Source organism: Acinonyx jubatus, chromosome A3 (genome assembly GCF_027475565.1).
Source record: "Acinonyx jubatus isolate Ajub_Pintada_27869175 chromosome A3, VMU_Ajub_asm_v1.0, whole genome shotgun sequence".
NCBI classification, from domain to species: domain Eukaryota; kingdom Metazoa; phylum Chordata; class Mammalia; order Carnivora; family Felidae; genus Acinonyx; species Acinonyx jubatus.
In genome coordinates, this window is record NC_069388.1 from 102763649 (window position 1) to 102783079 (window position 19431).

Below are 19431 nucleotides of genomic sequence, written 5' to 3' on the forward strand. Positions count from 1 at the left end.
TGAGGAGTTACAATAAACCAGGAAGTATTTTGTATTCATTCTTTTCTGAACAAAGATAATGTTCTCTTTTTCACTAGCACTAAGACCCAGTCATATCTATATTTTCTATTTGTTTCAGACCAGAATGCTAGACTTGAGAGCTGGGACTCAACTAAAAGCCAGGATATTTCTAAAAAAGGAAAGTTGCAAAAGACACTAATGGAAAAACTCAGAAAAGATGGTCCTCTGGGTCCTGCACTTGGCTCAGAAAACCTCAGGGGCACAAAGAAAGAACATCTATTGGGGGAGATTTTGAAGAAATCCTCCCCCAAGGAGGACTCCAGGCAAAGATCCACTCCTGCCAAGAAAACCAGCAGTAAGGGGAGAAACTTTGAATGCAGCCTATGTGGGAAGACCTTATATAACCACTTATCCCTCACTCGCCATCATAGGACTCACACCGGAGAGAAGCCCTACAACTGTAAAGAATGCGGGAAAGCCTTCAGCTATAGAAGTAGTCTTAAGAAACATCTGATGTCTCACACTGGGAAGAGCCCCTTTGAATGCAACGAATGTGGGAAAACTTTCTATGACCGATTAACCCTTACTGAACACCAGCGAACTCATACCGGAGAGAAGCCCTTTAAATGTAACGAATGTGGCAAGGCTTTCTTTGTCCGCTCATCTTTTACTCGCCATTGGAGAATTCATACTGGAGAAAGTCCTTATGAGTGCACAGAATGTGGGAAATCCTTTAGCCAGAAGAGCATCCTCGCTCGCCACAAGCTCACTCACACTGGAGAGCGGCCTTATGAATGCAAGGGCTGTGGCAAAGCCCTGTTTGACCGCTCCTCCCTCATTCGCCACCGGAGAGCACACACTGGAGAGACCCCTTTTGAATGTAATGAGTGTGGGAAAGTTTTCTTTGACCGCTCGTCCCTTAATCAGCATCAGAAAATTCATAGCGGAGACAAGCCCTATGAGTGCACTGAATGTGGGAAAGCCTTCCTTCAGAAAAGACGACTTACTCAGCATCAGAGAGTGCACACTGGAGAAAAGCCCTACGAGTGCAGCGTGTGCGGGAAGGTGTTCAGTTGTAAGTCATCTATCATCCAACATCAGCGACGTTATGCCAGGCAGCCGTCAGAATGTCACAGAGGTGCTCCAGCCCGGCAGGGGGCCCCCACAGAGACTTAAGATGCTTTTATGCAAGATAATGAAGATTTGTGTTTGAGCACCTTCTAACTACCGCATATTCTCATGTCTCCATTTGGTACTAGAGGCTCAATAAATAGTCTTAATGGACCGTGCCATAGACTTCCACTGGGATGCCTCATACTTAATATAATACCCCGAGGATCCCCAAATTGGTCAGAAGCTCTCCAATCAATATGTTTTGTAAGTGTTTGAAGGGGACCCAGAGATAAGCATTGTATGTTTGTATTTATTTATTTATTTATTTATGTATGTATGTATGTATGTATAATTAATTTTTTTAATTTCTAGACCACTCCATAAGAACAGGAACTATTTCATACCTGTGAGCTGCTGTGTCCTCAGTGTGATGCCTGCCACTTATTATATATTTTCTCAATGAATGAATACCTGTCTAGTCATGAGAACTTGAGTCCTCAATCGAAAGCACTTTCCAGAACTAGAGACTTCAGTAAGAAAATTAACATGAAGCTAATACATCTGTAGGACTGTAAATACCTTCATGATAATTGTGCTATTAGCTCTTAATCTACTCTTCTTTGAGGTTCCTGGAGTCCTGGTTTGGGTATGCCCTGTTCTTCACTAGGGACATCATCCAGCATCAGTTGCCTCTTCTGAACTTTGGCTCTTCTGCCCTCTAACCTGACCCTGAACTTTGGCTCTTCTGCCCTCAAACCTGACCTTTGGTCTCTAGTAGACTAACCCATCACCCTTGTTTCCAGGTTAGCGGTTGTGTTTTTGTGTTACATGTGTTTAGTCTCATTGATAACTAAAATTCCTTAGTGTAGCTCTGCCATTCCATCCATATTTTGACATAACACCTTCCCTTTCTCACAATGTATTTGTATATAAATGCTGAAGGGAAAGAATATTTATGCCGAAAGTTCTCAGTCCAGTTGCAAGCCAGCTACAGCCATGGCAGCTGGGTGGGGTTCCAGGCTGAAGAAGTCAGCCACAGTGAACCAGGAGATGGCGCTATGTCTAATCTCAAAGAATATCACAAAGCAAAGTTAACTCCAGGCATAGGTCATCCATGAGCAGTCCTCCTTTAGTACTAAAGCAGCAGACATGAGGCTGTAGCTGAGAGCCGGGCCACCGGGTCTATGAGACATGATGTCCTCCTTACCCTCAACATCAGTATCTGTGAAACCAAAATGCAGACTGTCCTATCCACACCTACACAGTGGAGGCAGAGATTGGCTTCCTCACACCTACATCTTGAGAATTCCTGCTTAGTAATAAAGCAGTAATTCCCTGGAGCAGCTGAGAGAACATGAACACCAAGATGAGGACAGGTTCCTCGTGTCTAGGTGTGTTTTTTAAAAAGCACAGTTCTTTTCTTTTCTATTTTTTTACGTTTTTTTCAATGTTTTCATTTTATTAAAAAAAATTTTTTTTAATGTTTATTTATTTTTGACAGAGAGAGAGAAAGAGAGAGAGAGACAGAGCATGAGTGGGGGAGGGGCAGAGAGAGAGGGAGACACAGAATCCGAAGCAGGCTCCAGGCTCTGAGCTGTCAGCACAGACCCCGATGCGGGGCTCGAACTCACAGACCGTGAGGTCATGACCTGAGCCGAAGTTGGACACTCAACCGACTGAGCCACACAGGCGCCCCTCATTTTATTTTTTAGAGAGACAGAGTGCAAGCGGGGGCAGAGGGAGGGGGAGACACAGAATCCAAAGCAGGCTCCAGGCCCTGAGCTGTCAGCACAGAGCCTGACGCAGGGTTCGAAGTCATGAACCGTGAGATCATGACCTGAGCCGAAGTCGGGTGCTTAACAGACTGAACCACCCAGGTGCCCCCAGTTCTTTTCTTTTCTTTTTTTTTAAGTAGGCTCCACACCCAATGTCAGGCTTGAACTCACAACCCCAAGATGAGAGTTGCACACTTGGGGTGCCTGGGTGGCTCAGTCAATTAAGCGTCTGGCTCTTGGTTTTGACTCAGGTCGTGATCTCCCAGTTCATGAGTTTGAGCCCTGCATCAAGCTCTGTGCTGGCAGTGCAAAGCCTGCTTGGGATTCTCTCTCTTTCCCCCTCTCTGCCCCTCCCCTGATTGCACTCTCTTTCTCTCTCTCTCTCTCTCTCTCTCTCTCAAATAAATAAACTTAAAAAGAGTCACATACTCCAAGAGTCACACCAAATAAGCCAGCGAGGCACCCCTATTTTAATTTCTTGTACCATATTGTCATTACAATCGATGAAGGATAGAGAATGAGCATGACGCTCTCTTCTTTCATCCTGTTAATGGGCAGGAACCTGGAACCTTAGAAAGGACAAATGGAGTTAATAGTGAAGCCCAATAGCAGAGGCCACAAAAGAATCAGTCCCCATGATGATCAAAGATCTCATGTCCAACCTGCTAAACATGCCATAAGTATCCTGTAAAGATGTGGATTCCTTTCCTTCCCTTCACACGTGTCTAAAACCTATGCAAAGTCTGCAGAAGAGGCAATTGACCAAATAAACTAGGATCAACTTATTGAGCCACTTTATAGAACCTCATGATTAAGCAACCTTGCAATAGCTAGTGTTGATAATAAGCATTAACTAATGCTTACTGTGGCAGAAGCCGTTAGTTGCCTAAGTTGTAGTTGTACTTTTTTTCGTCCTTAACAATAGGAAATCCAAGGCTCTTCTGAGCACAGCAGAGTGCTCAGCTTTATTTCTCAGCCTGTCTTGTAGTGAGGTATGGCTAGTCAGACTAATGAAATACTGATATATCAAATGTCAGGCCAGTAATGTATTGATGTGTCAAATATCAAGCAAATGATACGTTAATATAATTGGAATTTGTTGGACAGGACTTTTGGAGACACCTTCAAAGGGAGGGACAGCTTTAAAAAAAAAACCCTTTTGCTTTTGTTCTTCCCTTCTTCTCTACCTGGAATGTGGATTTAGTGGCTGGAATTTCAGCAGCCATCTTGTGACTTTGAGGATATAAGCCATGCCTGAAGGATGGGAAGGGAGAAAAGCAAAAGACTTCTGATTCCTTGGTGATCTTATGAAGACTCCATACCAGCTCTGGACTGCCTAATCCTAATCTTGAATGAGAGAAAATAAACCCTTATGTATTTAACCACTATATTCACAGCCAAAGGAAATTCCTGTTAAAAGTTGACGGGCAGAAGGAATTTAACTGATCAGATTCCTCCTGTTTACCCCACACTTTCAGGTTGCATCATCCAGCCACCCCTAGAGAGGCCAGATCCCAAGCCATGGTGTGGCACTTCAGCAAGCCTGGAAGTGGTGCAAGGAACCAGAAACTGGAGCTGTGCAGTTGTCTGGGCTGTGGCAAGCAACGGGGAGAGACTGGCACTCCCAGCAGATAACTGTACAGCTGGAGGTGGTGCAATCAAATGTCCGAGTTAGTTCACAGGTTCTGGCAGCTGAGTTGGAGCAAAGAGCTGAGGATATGTGCCCAAAGGTAACATGTAATATAACTAGGTACATGACTCAGGCCTGATTTATTGCCTTTGCTATTTCACTCCCAAGTTTGATTGCCTGTCTCACATCTGCCTTCCTCTCTCAGCACCCGAGACCTTTAGCACCTCTCTCTTCTGTTGAATCTCATGTCCCTGAAACCTCCATCTGTTTGCCACCCAGATCCTACCTTTACATTTCCGGTTTTGCCCTCTTCCAAGGTCACTAAAGGATTCCTTTTATATCCTCTGCATATCCTTTGATATCTCTCTATATATCAACTTTCACATCAAAGTAAATGGCTTTAAAGGCAGCTTCTTAAGGAATGCAAAGATGTGTTCCTGGTGGGATGTTGTGGCAAACACAGACTAAAGGGAAACAGAAGCCCTCAGCAAATTTAGGAAAACTCAAGGACCATCTACCCTTAAGAGACAATGGGGACTCATTGGGGATTTTTATCTTAAAAAAATAGAGTGGAGTGTTCCAGCTCCACTCTACTGTGGGACACCAATTTATGTGCTTGGGCCAGCTGGTAGTGTCTAGGGCTACCTTATTTCTAAAGTAGGGCCTCTGGGGGCACCTGGGTGGCTCAGTCACTAAAGCATCTGACTCTTGATTTCTGCTCGGGTCATGATTTCATGGTTCGTGAGATTGAGCCCCAGTTGGGGTTCCATGGTGACAGCAGGGAGCCTGTTTGGGATTCTCCCTCTCTTCCCCCCGCCCCCCCTCCCCCGCTCTCTCTGCCCCTCCCCAATTCTAAAAAAAAAAAATCCCCAAAACTTTAAAGTAGGGCCTCTGTAAATAAAAGGAGGGTTACAAAGGACGTCCAAGTTTTCCAAAATCATCCCAAATGAAAGCCAAGAAAAGCAACAAGGACAGTATTAGTTTTGGGCATTTGTACCTTCTCTACAAGTACAGAGAATATACTCAGTTACTGTTTATCTAAGTAGCAGTAAATACTCTGGGATACTCCTCCCATGGAGTTTAATCTGTAGTGTTGGAAGACACCCCCAATAAACAAAATTAATTACATGTTAGAAATAGAAAAGTGCTATGGCAAAGGTCTGGAGGTGAGAGAGCAAGCTCTGTGGATACCTGGGGGTATCTACCCAGGGTGTCTATCCAGGCAGAGGAACAAGCACAAAGGCTCCATAGTGGAAGCATGCTTCACTCAATTGAAGAATGGCAGGCCAGTCTGGCTGCACCAGAACAAATAAGGGGAAAGTAGTAGAAGATGAGATCAGAGAGTTAGTGTGGATGATGGAGATCTTGAAGGGCTCTGTGGGCCATTGTAAGGACTTTGGCTTTGTTTGGAGATAGGAGAGCAAGTGTGTTGAGAATAGGATAAACAGGGCAAGAGTAGGAGTGAGACCAGTTGGCAGGCATTTGTAGTGATCCAGGCAACAGATGATGGGTGCTTAGACCCGGGTGGCAGCACTGGAGGTGGTGAGAAGTGGTCAGATTCTGTATGTATTTTGAGAGTACAGCCAACAGGATTTGCAGAGGAACTGGATGTGGGTTGTGTGATAAAGAGAAGGATGACCACAAGGTGTTTGAACTGAGCAACTAGAAGGACGAGTTGCCATTTACTGAAGTAGGGAAAACTGTGGAAGTAAGAGTTATGGCATTGGGGGAGGAAGGATCTCAAAAATTCCGTTTTGAACGTCCTATACTAGAGATATTCATTAAACAAGTAAGGAGTTGAGACAGACAGCTCAAGGTCAGAGGAGAAACCCATGCTGGAGATATAAATTGGGAGTTGATCACATTTGGATGGTATTTAGAACATCTAGATTGAACAAGATTACTGAGAAGTGTTCACAGAAAAAGAAGAGCGGTCCAGGGATTCCAACATTTAGTTGGTTTCCAAATGAGCAGCTTCAGCATCCCTTGGGAACTTGTTAGGAATGCAAATGCTCAGGTCCCACTCCAGATTCCTGAATAAGGGTTGAGTTTAGCACTGTTTTAACAAGACTTCCAGGTGGTCATGGTACAGTTTGAGAACCACTGGTTTAGAGGCTGCGGTTACTTTATATCATCTCTGTTCCCGCCACAATGGGCGGACTGATAATGGGCGCAGAAAGGAAGCGATGAGGCGGCCTCCCCTCCCGAGGGAGCACCGCCGGTAGAGAGGGAATCCAGGGTAGGTCGGGGGTGGCGCCCTTGGCTCGTCACAGTTGCGGGGCAGTGAACGTCCTCTGCGAGGCGGGAGTTAGTGCGGCCGAATACACCTTCTGAGCCGGGGTCCAGCGTCCGCATCCAAGAAGGAGAGCCTAACACGCTTGGAGGGGTTTCTCAGGGGCCTGACTCTCTCGGCGACCCAATAAGTGCGCGACTTCGGTACAGTGCCGGGCCGGAGTGGGGAGGGCCGCCTGGCCAACATCCCGCAGAGTCCTCTGGGAAGCGGCCACCGGTGACGTAGGCCGCGCCTCGCGGAGGATTCTGGGAGTCGTAGTTCAGCCTCGAGATCGGGCCGGCTCAACTTGGCCCGGCCGGCTCTTAGATGCCTTTGTTGCTAGGCCGGGGCGCTTCTGCGTGGTGCGGGAGGTCGTACCTGGGGTCGAGGAGGCCTAAGCGCGGGTCCTTCCAAGTCTGAGTGGACGGAAGGAGGGCGGCGGGAGGGCCCCGGGGTGGCGCCAGGCTGCCCTGCGAGGGTCGCGCGCGCGTTCCCGGGCCTCTGAGTGCACCGGAGCGGCGGACCCCCGGGGTCCCTCGCGCGTTCGCTGCGCCCTTCTTCCGCGGCCGTCGTCGCCTGCGCGGGCCAGGGGAGGGAGTCTCCATGGAGCCTGGGGGCAGAGGTGAGAATTTCGGAGGGATGCAGCCGCAGAGCCTGCTGGAGAGAAAAGAAGGGAAAGGCTGCCCTCTGGCTGGGGCAGGCCCTGGAAGGAGAAGCATCACCTCTTCTCTGTGAGATGACAGCCCTTTCCAACTGGTTGGTTTCCCGTTAGGGTTTTGAGGGAGAGCCCGCTACCCCATTGCCCTGCGCGTCTTCAGGATGATGTGTGCCTTCCATGTCCCCCAGATCACCAGATTTGACAATTTGGCTTTTTTTTTTTTTTTAATGTTTATTTATTTTTGAGACAGAGAGAGACAGAGCATGAAGGGGGGAGGGTCAGAGAGAGAGAGGGAGACACAGAATCTGAAACAGGCTCCAGGCTCTGAGCTGTCAGCACAGAGCCCGACGCGGGGCTCGAACCCACGGACCGCGAGATCATGACCCGAGCCGACCGCTTAACCGACTGAGCCACCCAGGCACCCCGACAATTTGGCTTTTGATAATGACTTCGTTTTGTCCTCACGGGAACCCTATAAGGTGGTAGAAAGAAGATTGTTGTGCCCATTTGCAGATGCAGAAAGTGAGGTTTCTAGAAGTCACAGGATTTGTTTAGAAGACTAGATTTTTTTCCTCCCATAAGACTCATCGCTTTTCTAAGAATGCCAGTATTATATCTGAAAAGCCAGTGTTCAAAAGGAATTTAACTAGTCTTCCTTCATCCTGTGATTCTGGAATAGGACAGGAATGAACCATTAAGTGAGGAACGGATGGACAGACTCTTGAGTATTACTTTGTCATTCAGCAGATGATAGATAGAAATAATGTATTTAATTTATGTGTCTAGATGTTCACTGCAGAGTTCTACTAGAATTTAAGGGCAGAGGATAGGAGGAATGGGAGGTCGTGTTTGTCTTGATTCAGGGATGTTGCGGGATTGTGCCTTGATTTCCTGTGTTGACTTTTCTTAGGTGACAAGTAGCCGTGTATGGAAGTTTCTGCAAGTTTACTGCAAGGCAAGAGTAATCGTCATGGCTCCTATCTCCACTTGTAGGGTCACTTTCTGAGGACTCAGACCTTCCCGGTGCTGAAAACCCTAAAGAAAATGGCATGATCACTGTGTTGCTGACCGCTGCATCCCAGGTGGGTTTAGTTTTCTTTTTTTTTCTTTTGTTCTCAGAACAGGAATACAGTTTCTGCCATTGTTATGGAATCGCTCAGCCCTGATTCCTAGACCACTGGGTTCATCCTGATAAAATGATGAGTGACGAGCCTGACAGTAAATGCTCCTTACTTGTGCAGAACTTTCCTTTCAGCATTACTCCTTGATCCACTTAGTACTCGATTCACTCTTACTAGCTCTTCAGTACTGTCATTGGCCTCATGGTCAGATGCAAAGTGATAAAAGCCAGTTTCCCTGCCTCATGAAATTTACTGAGGAAATAAGATAGAGATAAAAAAAAAAAAAAAGATAGCTAATCAGCAAAAATGAAAGTCATTTCATACAGAATTGACTGGTACAGACAAGTCCTAAAAGGCCTTGGAAGAGGTTTTCCTTCCCCCCCCCGACCTCCATCCTCTAGAGAACTTCGGATAAAAAATACTGGGATAAAAGCTGCCCTTTGGAAAATATGAGAGTAGGTAATTAGAGAATAGAATACAGAATTATTCTGTATTGCTTTGGCTTTGGCCAAAAGTCTATAAGTGAGTTGGAGGTCTTCGAAGGCTATGTGTGTCACTGTAGAGTGACCTGAAGTGTGGTAAGGGAAGCTTAGGTCCCCAGCCAGACTGCAAGAAAACCTACACTGGGTCTCATTCCAAAGGTAAATAAAGCCCCACGAAAGTTTGTAGAGGCCCGGCAAGATGAAACACGCCTCCCTCGGATTGAAGGGAAGTTAGTCAAGATGCTTCTGCTGGATCTGGCCTCGGATGATGAGACAATGGCAGACTCTGTGGGAAAGGCACTGGGACTGTTTGACAACTTCAGACCTGCCTCACAGCGCACTGTGAAACACTGGGGACTCTGATCTGAATTTGTAGATCTCGTTCAGAAAACAGGGGAGAGAAAGTAGCATCTGCCGGACAGTTTCCGGTTGATCTTCCTGTGTCTTCCAACTCCAGCACGTGCACGCAGGGCAGCAACTCCATGAACGAGTTTGACTGCTGCGGTTCTGTCAGGGAGCTGAAGTCTAAAAGGAATGCCAGTTAGTCTGTTACTGTTAGCATTGTTTGTAAAGGGAGAAGACCATAAAAATTGTATTGCTGTGTGATCACTCCCGAGGCATATGGTCTTAAGGGACCAGAAACGTAAATAGAGGCAACTGGGTGGCTCAGTCTGTGAAGCCTCAGACTTTAGCTCAGGTCATGAAATGTGGGAAGTAAAGAGTTAAATTGTTTCGAGCAGGGGATTTTCCAAGTAGGTAGTTCTTCTAACTTTATTTTATTATGCGAATTATTTTATCAGTTGTTTTAGAGGGCTGTGTCATAAACGTTAGAATGCTGACTACAAGCAAAATCACCCAGTATATTCATTTATGTGCTCAGGGAGCTATGGCAAAAGTGGTGGTTCAAAGCAAGACAAGACTGTTTCATTTGCTAGCATCCCAGAGACTGGTCTGTTTTAATGTATCACAGTTAAAGTTGTACAGAAAGTTTTTTTCGTGTAGAATTAGAAAAATTATTAGACATCTGTCTTATCAGGAAATCGATTCAGCTATAGATTCAGAAGACCATTACCCACTCTGTTCCCTTTCCCTACATTTTAGTAGACAGTCTGAACTGTGTGCCTGCCATCTAGATCAAGGTTAGGCTTGCCCTCCTGCAGTGTTTTCAATGTATGATATGTTCTGTTCCCCTCTCCACCTCTGTTCCCACGCATATTTTTTTTTTGAGCGAGAGTGAGTGGGGGAGGGGCAGAGAGAGAGAGGGAGACAGAGAATCCCAAGCAGGCTCCACACTATCAGCACAGAGCCTGATGTGGGGCTTAAACTTATGAACTGTGAGATCATGACCTGAGTTGAAATCAAGAGTCAGATGCTTAATCGAGCCACCCAGGCGCCCCTCCCATGCACACTTTTATAGAACATCCCATGCAAACTTCCTGTGTTCCTTCCTTCATTCAGCTGTTTGACACATACTTAGTGTTCCTGCACTGTGCCAGATAACTAGGGTTGCTTCAGTGAGCAAAATTGGACCCGGTTAGCCTCTGTTCTCATGGAGCTCACTGTCTAATGAGAGAGACAGACATTAATCACAAACTCCCCTCAGTGTGTGCAAAACCCAAGAGAAGTGAACTTGGTGCTACAACCCTACAAGCCCAGGGAAGGCTTCTCTGAGGAGGTAACACCTGAGCTGAGATCTGAAGTGTGAGTAGGATTAAAATAGCTGAAAGGCCCCACGTCAGGCTCTGTGCTTACAGCTCGGAGCCTGGAGCCTGCTGGGGATTCTGTGTCTCCCTCTCTCTCTGTGTACCTTCCCTGCTCACGCTCTGTGTCTCTCTCTCTCTCAAAAATAAATAAGCATTAAAAAAAATTTTTTTTTAAATAGCTGAAAGGATCAGATGGGGGAGAACATTCAAGAACAGGAAGCAGCATGTAGAAAGAGGTAAAAGGGAGCGTGGCACACATTTCAAGCAGCTGAAAGGCAGCCGCCAACTGGAACACAGGGAACATGGGGGGAGTCGTGTAAGATAGGTTAGAAAGAAGATGGAGCAAAGGACGGGGCTATCAGATTGATCAGGGCCACTATGAGAAATGGTGAGAACATGTTAGGAACTTTCATACTTTGGGCTTGAGACACTGTTTTACAAATAAATACATATTCTGTGACGTGTAGCAAACATCTTAATTTTTAATACGTATTGGACTGATTGTGTTCTCAAAGGAGAATTAGAAAACTATTTCCTATTTCTTGAACCCCTTATATTTTAAAACCATATCACAAAGAACATAGTTAACTCATAATTATATTTTCTCCACTTTCCCATGTCTAAATGGTAACGATGTCTGTAGTTCTATAATTAATTTACCAATGCATAAACTAATGACTTGGTGCCTTCAGATTTTACAACGAAGGTTCCTTCCTTCTTTCCGGTTACATGCAATTCTGATACATTGAGGCAAGGAGTGAGTCTGTGGCTACAGATACACCAGAGAATCTTACTGTTGGAAGGGATGTTAGACGTCATTTTGTCTAACCCTCGTGTCCATCCTCTCTTTCTGCTCTGAGTGCTTCTCAGAGGCTTCTGGAAGATCCCTTGGTGAGCACTGGTGTGTTTGCTTTTTCAGGAGTCATTGGTAATCAGGAATATGGCCGAGGCTCTCACCCAGTGGAAGCAGCTGAACCCTCCTCAGGGAGATGTGCCTGAGAAGCACAGGAATCTGGTCTTGCTGGGTAAGGACAGCTCCCTCCTCCACTTTGAACTTACCTGGTGTGGTTTCTTTGCTTCCTTAGTTCCTAGGAGTTCTGAGGTTCTTAGATTCAAGGATTCTTCATCGTCGTGTAAGTCCTGAGACAGGCAATGTCTACTTTTGTTTCTGGATATATGTTTAACCCTCCCACAGTTAGAGGTGGACACCTTTTGATTATATTTGCCTAGGTGGTAGCATCCTTCTTCTCTACTCCATGACCAAGGATGTTGAGATGAAATTCTAGTGAAGATACCTCTTAAGAAATGGATGCTTATTCTTTTAATAGAGAGAGCTATTCTTTTAATAGAGACTCAGTTGTTCTGCTCAGATAGACCCCATATCCTCTTCCTCCCTTCTTTTAAGCACCATTGAGGGAGAAATCCAAAACCAGCCTCTCTCTTTCTTTCTCTTATGCTGTCTCTCACCGAACTCTTGACCAAACTAATTTTTCTTTTCCCATGAGCAGGGCTTCCAATTTCCAAGCCCGATGCGATCTCTCCTTTGGAGTGCGGAAAGGAGCTGGAGAGAGAAGTCTCAAAAGCAGCTCTTTCAGGTGAGTGATGACATAAAACCCAGATGGTCATTGGGATCAAATGGACCAAAGCATCTTCAAAGTGCTTGTGGAGGAGCCTTTCCAGATTTCGTTAGACCCGTGAAAAAGTTGAAGTGAAGTCCCTTTCTCCCATGCCACATTCCAGCTCTGTGGATGGTCATCTATTAAAATTCATAATTTAAAAAAAAATTTTTTTTTAGAAAGTAATACTTTCCACCCTTTCAAACCAATTCTTTTACCCAAATAAGGTACAATGAAATCAACCATTTTTTTTTTTGATGAGTCACCATTGAAACCATATTTATTTCCTACCTGGGGATAATTGTATCCTGAAAATTCACTAAGCATGATTTTTTTTTTTTTAGGTCTTTTATTTTTATTTAATTTTTTAAATTTACATCCAAATTAGTTAGCATATAGTGCAACAATGATTTCAGGAGTAGATTCCTTAGTGCCCTTCCCCATTTAGCCCATCCCCCCGCCCACACCCCTTCCAGTAACCCTCTGTTTGTTCTCTATGAGTCTCTTCTGTTTTGTCCCCCTCCCTGTTTTTATATTATTTTTGCTTCCCTTCCCTTATGTTCATCTGTTTTGTCTCTTAAAGTCCTCTTATGAGTGAAGTCATATGATATTTGTCTTTCTCTGACTGACTAATTTTACTTAGCATAATACCCTCCAGTTACATCCACGTAGTTGGAAATGGCAAGATTTCATTCTTTTTGGTTGTCGAGTAATACTCCATTGTGTGTGTGTGTGTGTGTGTGTGTGTGTGTGTGTGTGTGTGTATATATACCACATCTTCTTTATTCATCCATCGATGGACATTTGGGCTCTTTCCATACTTTGGCTATTGTTGATAGTGCTGCTATAAACATGGGGGTGCATGTGTCCCTTCGAAACAGCACACCTGTATCCCTTGGATAAATACCTAGTAGTGCAATTGCTGGGTCATAGGGTAGTTCTATTTTTAGTTTTTTGAGGAACCTCCACACTGTTTTCCAGAGTGGCTGCACCAGCTTGCATTCCCATGAAATCAACGTTTTAATATTTGTTAATTATATGTTTGGGTGTTAGGTTCTAAACTAGGCTTTTTCATATATTTTTTATCTCTGCAGGATAAGGTGACTTTTTGTCTCAGACCAGATTGTCACAGATTAACTAAAAATCAATCTCTGAGTTTCCCCTTGCCTTTCTCTCTATGTAAGTGGACGCAGCATATTATAGTGGTTGAGTGCAGATTTTGAAACCACTTTGTTCAAAGCCGGTCTCAACTACTTACTAGCCCTGTGACCTTTGACAAGTGAATTATCCTCTCTGTGACTCAAATTCCCCAGCTATAAAATGGGGATAATGATCGCACTTAACTCCTAGATTTGCTGTGAGGATCAAATGAAGTAATCCAAGAGAAATGCTTCGACTAGTACCTAGCTAAATGCTAAGTAAATGATAACTATTAAGTCCTGGTAACTTTTTTGTGATAGATACCATGAATTTGACCTGATCATTTCTATCCAACTAGATACTGCAATAGACTGCCAGCTAGTTTTACTTCCTTTGGTCTTATCCTTATCTAACTGACGCAGCATATCACTACTAGATTCCCCACTCTGCCAGTTCTGTATTATTCTACCTGCTTCTAAAGCTTTTGTTACTACCTGCCTAACCGTTTTATCTTCTGTATTCTCCAACTCGAACCCTTAACACCAGACAAGCAGTCTCTTATTTTCTTCCGCCAACTGTGTGTTCTCCAAATATTTGGGATTTAATTCCTCCACTCCCCTCAGCTGAAAGTCCATTTGCCTTTAACTTATTTCTGTCTACTTGCTTTTTAAAATCCCAGGCACTTCCCTGATTATGATGTGTAGCTCACAACATTGTATTATATTGATTTACTTTATTTTTTTAGTTATTTTATTTTTATTTTTTTAATGTTTATTTATTTATTTATTTTTTTAAATCTTTTTTTTTTAATTTTTTTTAACTTTTTTTTAATTTATTTTTGAGACAGAGAGAGACAGAGCATGAATGGGGGAGGGTCAGAGAGAGAGGGAGACACAGAATCTGAAGCAGGCTCCAGGCTCCAAGCTGTCAGCACAGAGCCCAACGCAGGACTTGAATTCACAGACCGTGAGATCATGACCTGAGCCTAAGTCAGAAGCTCAACTGACTGAGCCACCCAGGCACCCCTTTAATAAAATTTTTTTTAACAGTTGTTTATTTTTGAGAGTGAGAGAGACAGAGCATAAGCGGGGGAGGGGCAGAGAGAGAGAGAGGGAGACACAGAATCCGAAGCAGGTTCCAGGCTCCAAGCTGTCAGCACAGGGCCGACGCGGGGCTAGAACTCACAGACTGCGAGATCATGACCTGAGCTGAAGTCAGACGCCCAACTGACTGAGCCACTCAGGTGCCCCTATATTGATTTATTTTATGTAGAGTCATGGTTGGAATAGAAATTAAAGACCGTTTAAGCCTGAAAATAAACATTTTTAGCATTTTTAACTTTAATCCCAAAATTCTTACTCAGAAGCCTAGGATTTGGAGTGGGTATCCTGACAAGTTGGGACCAATCTGAGCATGTAGAGATTTGGCCTTCTCCTCCCTACATGCTGCTCATTTTTTTAAACGTATATATTTTTAAGTTTATTTATTTATTTTGAGAGAGAGAGAGAAAGAGGGAGAGCAAGAGCATGTGATCAGGGGAGGGTTAGACAGAGAGGGAGAGAGAATCCCAAGCACGCTCTGCACTGTCAGTGCAGAGCCCGACGCGGGGCTGGAACTTACAAACCACGAGATCATGACCTAAGCTGAAATCAAAAGTTGGACGCTTAACTGACTGAGCCACCCAGGCGCCCCTCATTTTTTTTTTTTAAACTTCATTCCATTTAATTGTTTATAGTTTGTTGTTATTGGGAAATCAAAGGTGATCAGTTACTTCTTTTTTTTTTAATCTTTATTTCTGAGAAAGAGAGAGAGAGAGAGTGTGTGTAAGCGGGGGAGGAACAGAGAGGAGATACAGAATCCCAAGCAGGCTCCAGGCTCTGAGCTGTCAGCACAGAGCCCGACGCAGGGCTCGAACCCACAGACTGTGAGATCATGACCTGAGCTGAAGTCAGACGCTTAACTGACTGAGCCACCCAGGCACCCCAATCAGTTACTTCTTAATCACCAAGCTTTGTGATGGTGTAAATTTGTCGATCTGGACCACTTTGAATGCTAGCTTAGAGAATCTGTGTCTCATCTTGAGGCAACAGAACCACCAGAGATTTTTGTTTAACAGCGACAGTTTTGAAGGTTAGTCTGTTAGCCGTGATTGGGAAATACTAGGATGGGGAAGGATTGGTGGCAAGGAGATCAGCTACTGATGGCTATTCTCAAAGCATGAAGCACAGAAGCTCCAGTGAGGGGGTAATAGGGGGCAATCCCTGAAAGACTGTCTTCTCTGTCTCTGCCACACCCGGTTTCTAAAATCTTATCTGCCATTTCCCCACATCACCTCTGTTTAGTCTTCTTCTCTGTTATTCTTTCTCATCTCCTACCCTACTAAGTAGAGGAATTTTGAGTACCTGCTCACTGTCTCCCTTTTGTGCAGCTGAACTTCTTTGCCCCCCCATCTTTGTTTTCTCATGTTCTCTCAAGATTGCAAAGCTATTTTTGAGAGCTTTCGAGTTCCTGTGTTCCCTGTAAGCATTTTTTCATTGGTTTGTTTTTCATTATTTTCCTACCACATCAAATATTTTTCTTTCCTGTGTAGGAAATGGTACATGTGTATTTTTGTTTCTTTCAGACTGGGAGACAAGACCAGAGAGTAAGGACCTAACTCCAGAGCAGTATATTTCTGAAGAAGAATCAGCCCCTGGGGTGTTAATAGCAAGATTTCCAAAGGAAAGTTCCAGTGAATACGAGGATTCTTCAGAGAGTCAGCAGGAAAACCATGAGAAACATTTAATACAGGAGGTTGTCACTCAGAAGAAATCTTCTGGGGAGAGAAGTTACCAGTGTCATGAATTTGGGAGAAGTTTTAGTCGAAGGTCATTACTTGTTCAACAGCAAGGAGAGAGACTACATAACTGTGATTCATTTAAAAAGAACTTAAAACAAAATTCAGATCTAATGAGGCACGAGAAAGTTTGTGCAGAAAAGAAACCTTGGCAGTGTAATGAGTGTGAGAAAGCCTTTAGTTACTACTCAGCTTTTGTCTTGCATCAGAGAATTCACACAGGAGAAAAACCCTACGAATGTAATGAATGTGGTAAAGCTTTTAGCCAGAGTATACATCTTACTCTACACCAGAGAATTCATACTGGAGAGAAACCCTACGAGTGTCATGAATGTGGGAAAGCCTTCAGTCACCGCTCTGCCCTTATTCGGCATCATATAATTCATACTGGAGAGAAACCCTATGAATGCAATGAATGTGGGAAGGCCTTTAATCAGAGCTCATACCTCACTCAACATCAGCGAATTCATACTGGAGAGAAACCTTATGAGTGTAATGAATGTGGGAAGGCCTTTAGCCAAAGCACATTCCTTACCCAGCATCAGGTCATTCACACTGGAGAGAAACCCTATAAGTGTAATGAATGTGGGAAAGCCTTTAGCGATCGATCAGGCCTTATTCAGCACCAGAGAACTCATACTGGGGAGAGGCCTTATGAGTGTAATGAGTGTGGGAAAGCCTTTGGCTACTGTTCAGCCCTGACTCAACACCAGAGAACTCACACTGGGGAGAAACCCTATAAATGCAATGATTGTGCCAAAGCCTTCAGTGACCGCTCAGCCCTCATTCGTCATCAGAGAACACACACTGGAGAGAAACCTTACAAGTGTAAGGACTGTGGAAAAGCTTTCAGCCAGAGCTCATCTCTTACAAAGCATCAGAAAACTCACACTGGAGAAAAACCCTATAAGTGTAAGGAATGTGGAAAAGCTTTCAGCCAGAGTTCATCCCTTTCTCAACATCAGAAAACTCATGCTGGAGGGAAAACCAAAGAATACGGAAAAGCCTTTAGTGAGCATTCAGCCTTTGGCCAGCAAAAGAGAATTCATACTGGATAAAGACTATGTAAATGTGGTACATTTGGAAGATTTTTATTGAACATTTACTAAACGTGGTGTGAGCGCTACAAAGGAGTTTAAGAATGTGTTACAAACAAGATATTAATTGAGAAGTCATTGTTGACGTGGGACATAGCTTACTTAGAATGTGAAGGAGGAGTTTTACATTTTTTTCAGTGCAACAGAGGACTTTGAATTTCCCTGGGGAACGAGGAAGATTATTTCCAGCACCCTAATGTGTATGTAAGCTTCCAAATCCTTGAGAGAGAAACAGGGTGTGCGATGACGGAAAGAAGACATCTTGTCTGGGCTGGGTCGTCTCTTAATGCTAAGGAGATGGAGTTTTAAAGAGATGAGTGGTTCTTTAGGGAAGTTGCAGAGGCAGAAATAAGAGATTGAGAATTCACAATGAGTTTGTCCAGGGTTGAGAGTGGAGGTGAAAGGGAAGTTGTCCTTAGGTTCAAGTACAAGGGCACTTAGGAGGTAGATGGGAAGGAGAGAGAAAGAGAACCGGGGGAATGAACTCAAGAAATGTTGATTGAGATAACTGCTCAAACGAGTGCTCCCAACTGGGGAAATATTCATCAGTTGGTCAGTTGCAGTTTCTACCCTGAAGCCAAGGAACACTGGCCTGGCAGTCTGCTTCTGCACTTTCTGTCTTTGAGATCTTGCTTGTTGATTTGCTGCCTGCTAAGAATTGCGCTAACTCCAAGGGTCCAGACTGACAGCCTAGAAAGTACAGCAGGGACCTTTGATGTTTTCAGTCTATTTTAAGCTACCTATTTTAAGCTAAGTTCCCTGAGAATGTGCTTATTTATAAAGATGTTACCTCAATTGTCTGTAGTTAGTACTTTAGGCTTATTCATACCATAGTAAAATTTAGTTGTAGACCTGAACTGACACTGCGTATTGGATTGTGAAAGACTTGAAAAGACTCCAAAATACTTACCTTTCACCATTTTACTCTTGCGTAGAAGCAGACGACGTCTTTGTATATATATTTTTTTCATTGAAACTTCAAAGGTTGTCATTGCACACATTTTGAGTACTGTGTTTTTAGTTTTCACAAGTTTGTGTGTCTTGATGTGGATTTCTTTGAGTTTATCCTGTTTTATGAACTTCAATCTGTAGGTTTATGTCTTTTGCCATATTTGGGGAACATTTAGCCCTCATTTATTTGAATACATTTTTTGGCCCTCACTCCTTCTCTCCTTCCAGGACCCTGATGACATGAATGTTAGATCTTTGATTGTAGTTCCGAAGGTTCCTGAGGCTCTGTTTTTCTTCCTTTTTCCCCCCAGTATGTTTTATCTCACTCTTCTCAGGCTACCATAACAAAACACCATAGACTGGGTGGCTCAAACAACAGAATTTCTCAGTTTTGGAGGCTGGGAAGTCCAAGATCAAGGTGTCAGCTTTGGCCTCTGGTGAGGGCTCTCTTCCTGGATTGCAGAAGGCCATGTTCTTGCTGTGTCAAGCCTTTTTTCCCCTTTTTTCTTTTTCTTTCTTTCTTTCTTTCTTTCTTTCTTTCTTTCTTTCTTTCTTTCTTTCTTTCTTTCTTCTTCTTCTTCTTCTTCTTCTTCTTCTTCTTCTTCTTCTTCTTCTTCTGTTTATTTTGGGCTTACAGGTGAGAGAAAGCTTTCTCTTTCTCTTCCTGTAAAGGTTTAAGTCCTATCTGGTTAGGACCCCAGCCTTATGACCTCATTTAACCTTAATTACCTCTGAAAAGCTCTGTGTCCAAATACAGTCACATTGAGAGCACTTCAACATGAATTTGGGGGACGCACAATTCAGTCCATAGCATTCTGCCCATGGCTCCCCCAAATTCATGACCATGCAAAATACCTTTGCTCTATCCCAGCATTCCCTCAGATCTTAACTCATTCCAGCATCAAGTCTGAAGTCTTACCTAAATATCACGTAAATCAGATCTGTGTGAGGCTTGAGGTGTAATTTAGCCTGAGGCAAAATTCTTGTCCAGCTGTGAACCTGTGAAACCAGATAAGTTATGTGTTTACAAAATATGA

At 43.9% G+C, this 19431-nt stretch overlaps 2 protein-coding genes across 14 annotated transcripts in view; both read left to right on the forward strand.

Annotated features, from left to right (window-relative positions):
• The window catches only part of ZNF2 (zinc finger protein 2), a 33023-nt gene extending 31500 nt beyond the window's left edge, over positions 1 to 1523 (forward strand). For 7 of the 8 annotated variants that reach the window (XM_053200975.1, XM_053200979.1, XM_053200978.1 and 4 more), the window contains one exon: positions 119 to 1523. In XM_053200975.1, the coding sequence (XP_053056950.1) occupies positions 119 to 1176 (1058 nt within the window). In that variant the 3' untranslated portion in view covers positions 1177 to 1523. The remainder of the gene's footprint in view (positions 1 to 118) is intronic. The other variant, XM_053200980.1, reaches the window with a different exon arrangement.
• ZNF892 (zinc finger protein 892) lies at positions 1242 to 18265 on the forward strand. 6 transcript variants are annotated; one of them, XM_027033677.2, is made up of 6 exons: positions 1242 to 1377; positions 4367 to 7412; positions 8442 to 8530; positions 11674 to 11779; positions 12263 to 12349; positions 16134 to 18265. In XM_027033677.2, exons 2-6 carry the CDS (start codon positions 7394 to 7396, stop codon positions 17402 to 17404), a joined length of 1572 nt encoding a protein of 523 aa, XP_026889478.1. In that variant the 5' UTR covers positions 1242 to 1377; positions 4367 to 7393; the 3' UTR covers positions 17405 to 18265. The 6 variants fall into 6 exon arrangements, with proteins under 6 accessions (XP_026889478.1, XP_053056947.1, XP_026889481.1 ...); XM_053200972.1 differs by lacking the exon at positions 1242 to 1377 and having other exon boundaries at positions 4492 to 4618; XM_027033680.2 differs by lacking the exon at positions 1242 to 1377 and having other exon boundaries at positions 4499 to 7546; positions 8359 to 8530.
• Positions 18266 to 19431: the final 1166 nt, after the last annotated feature.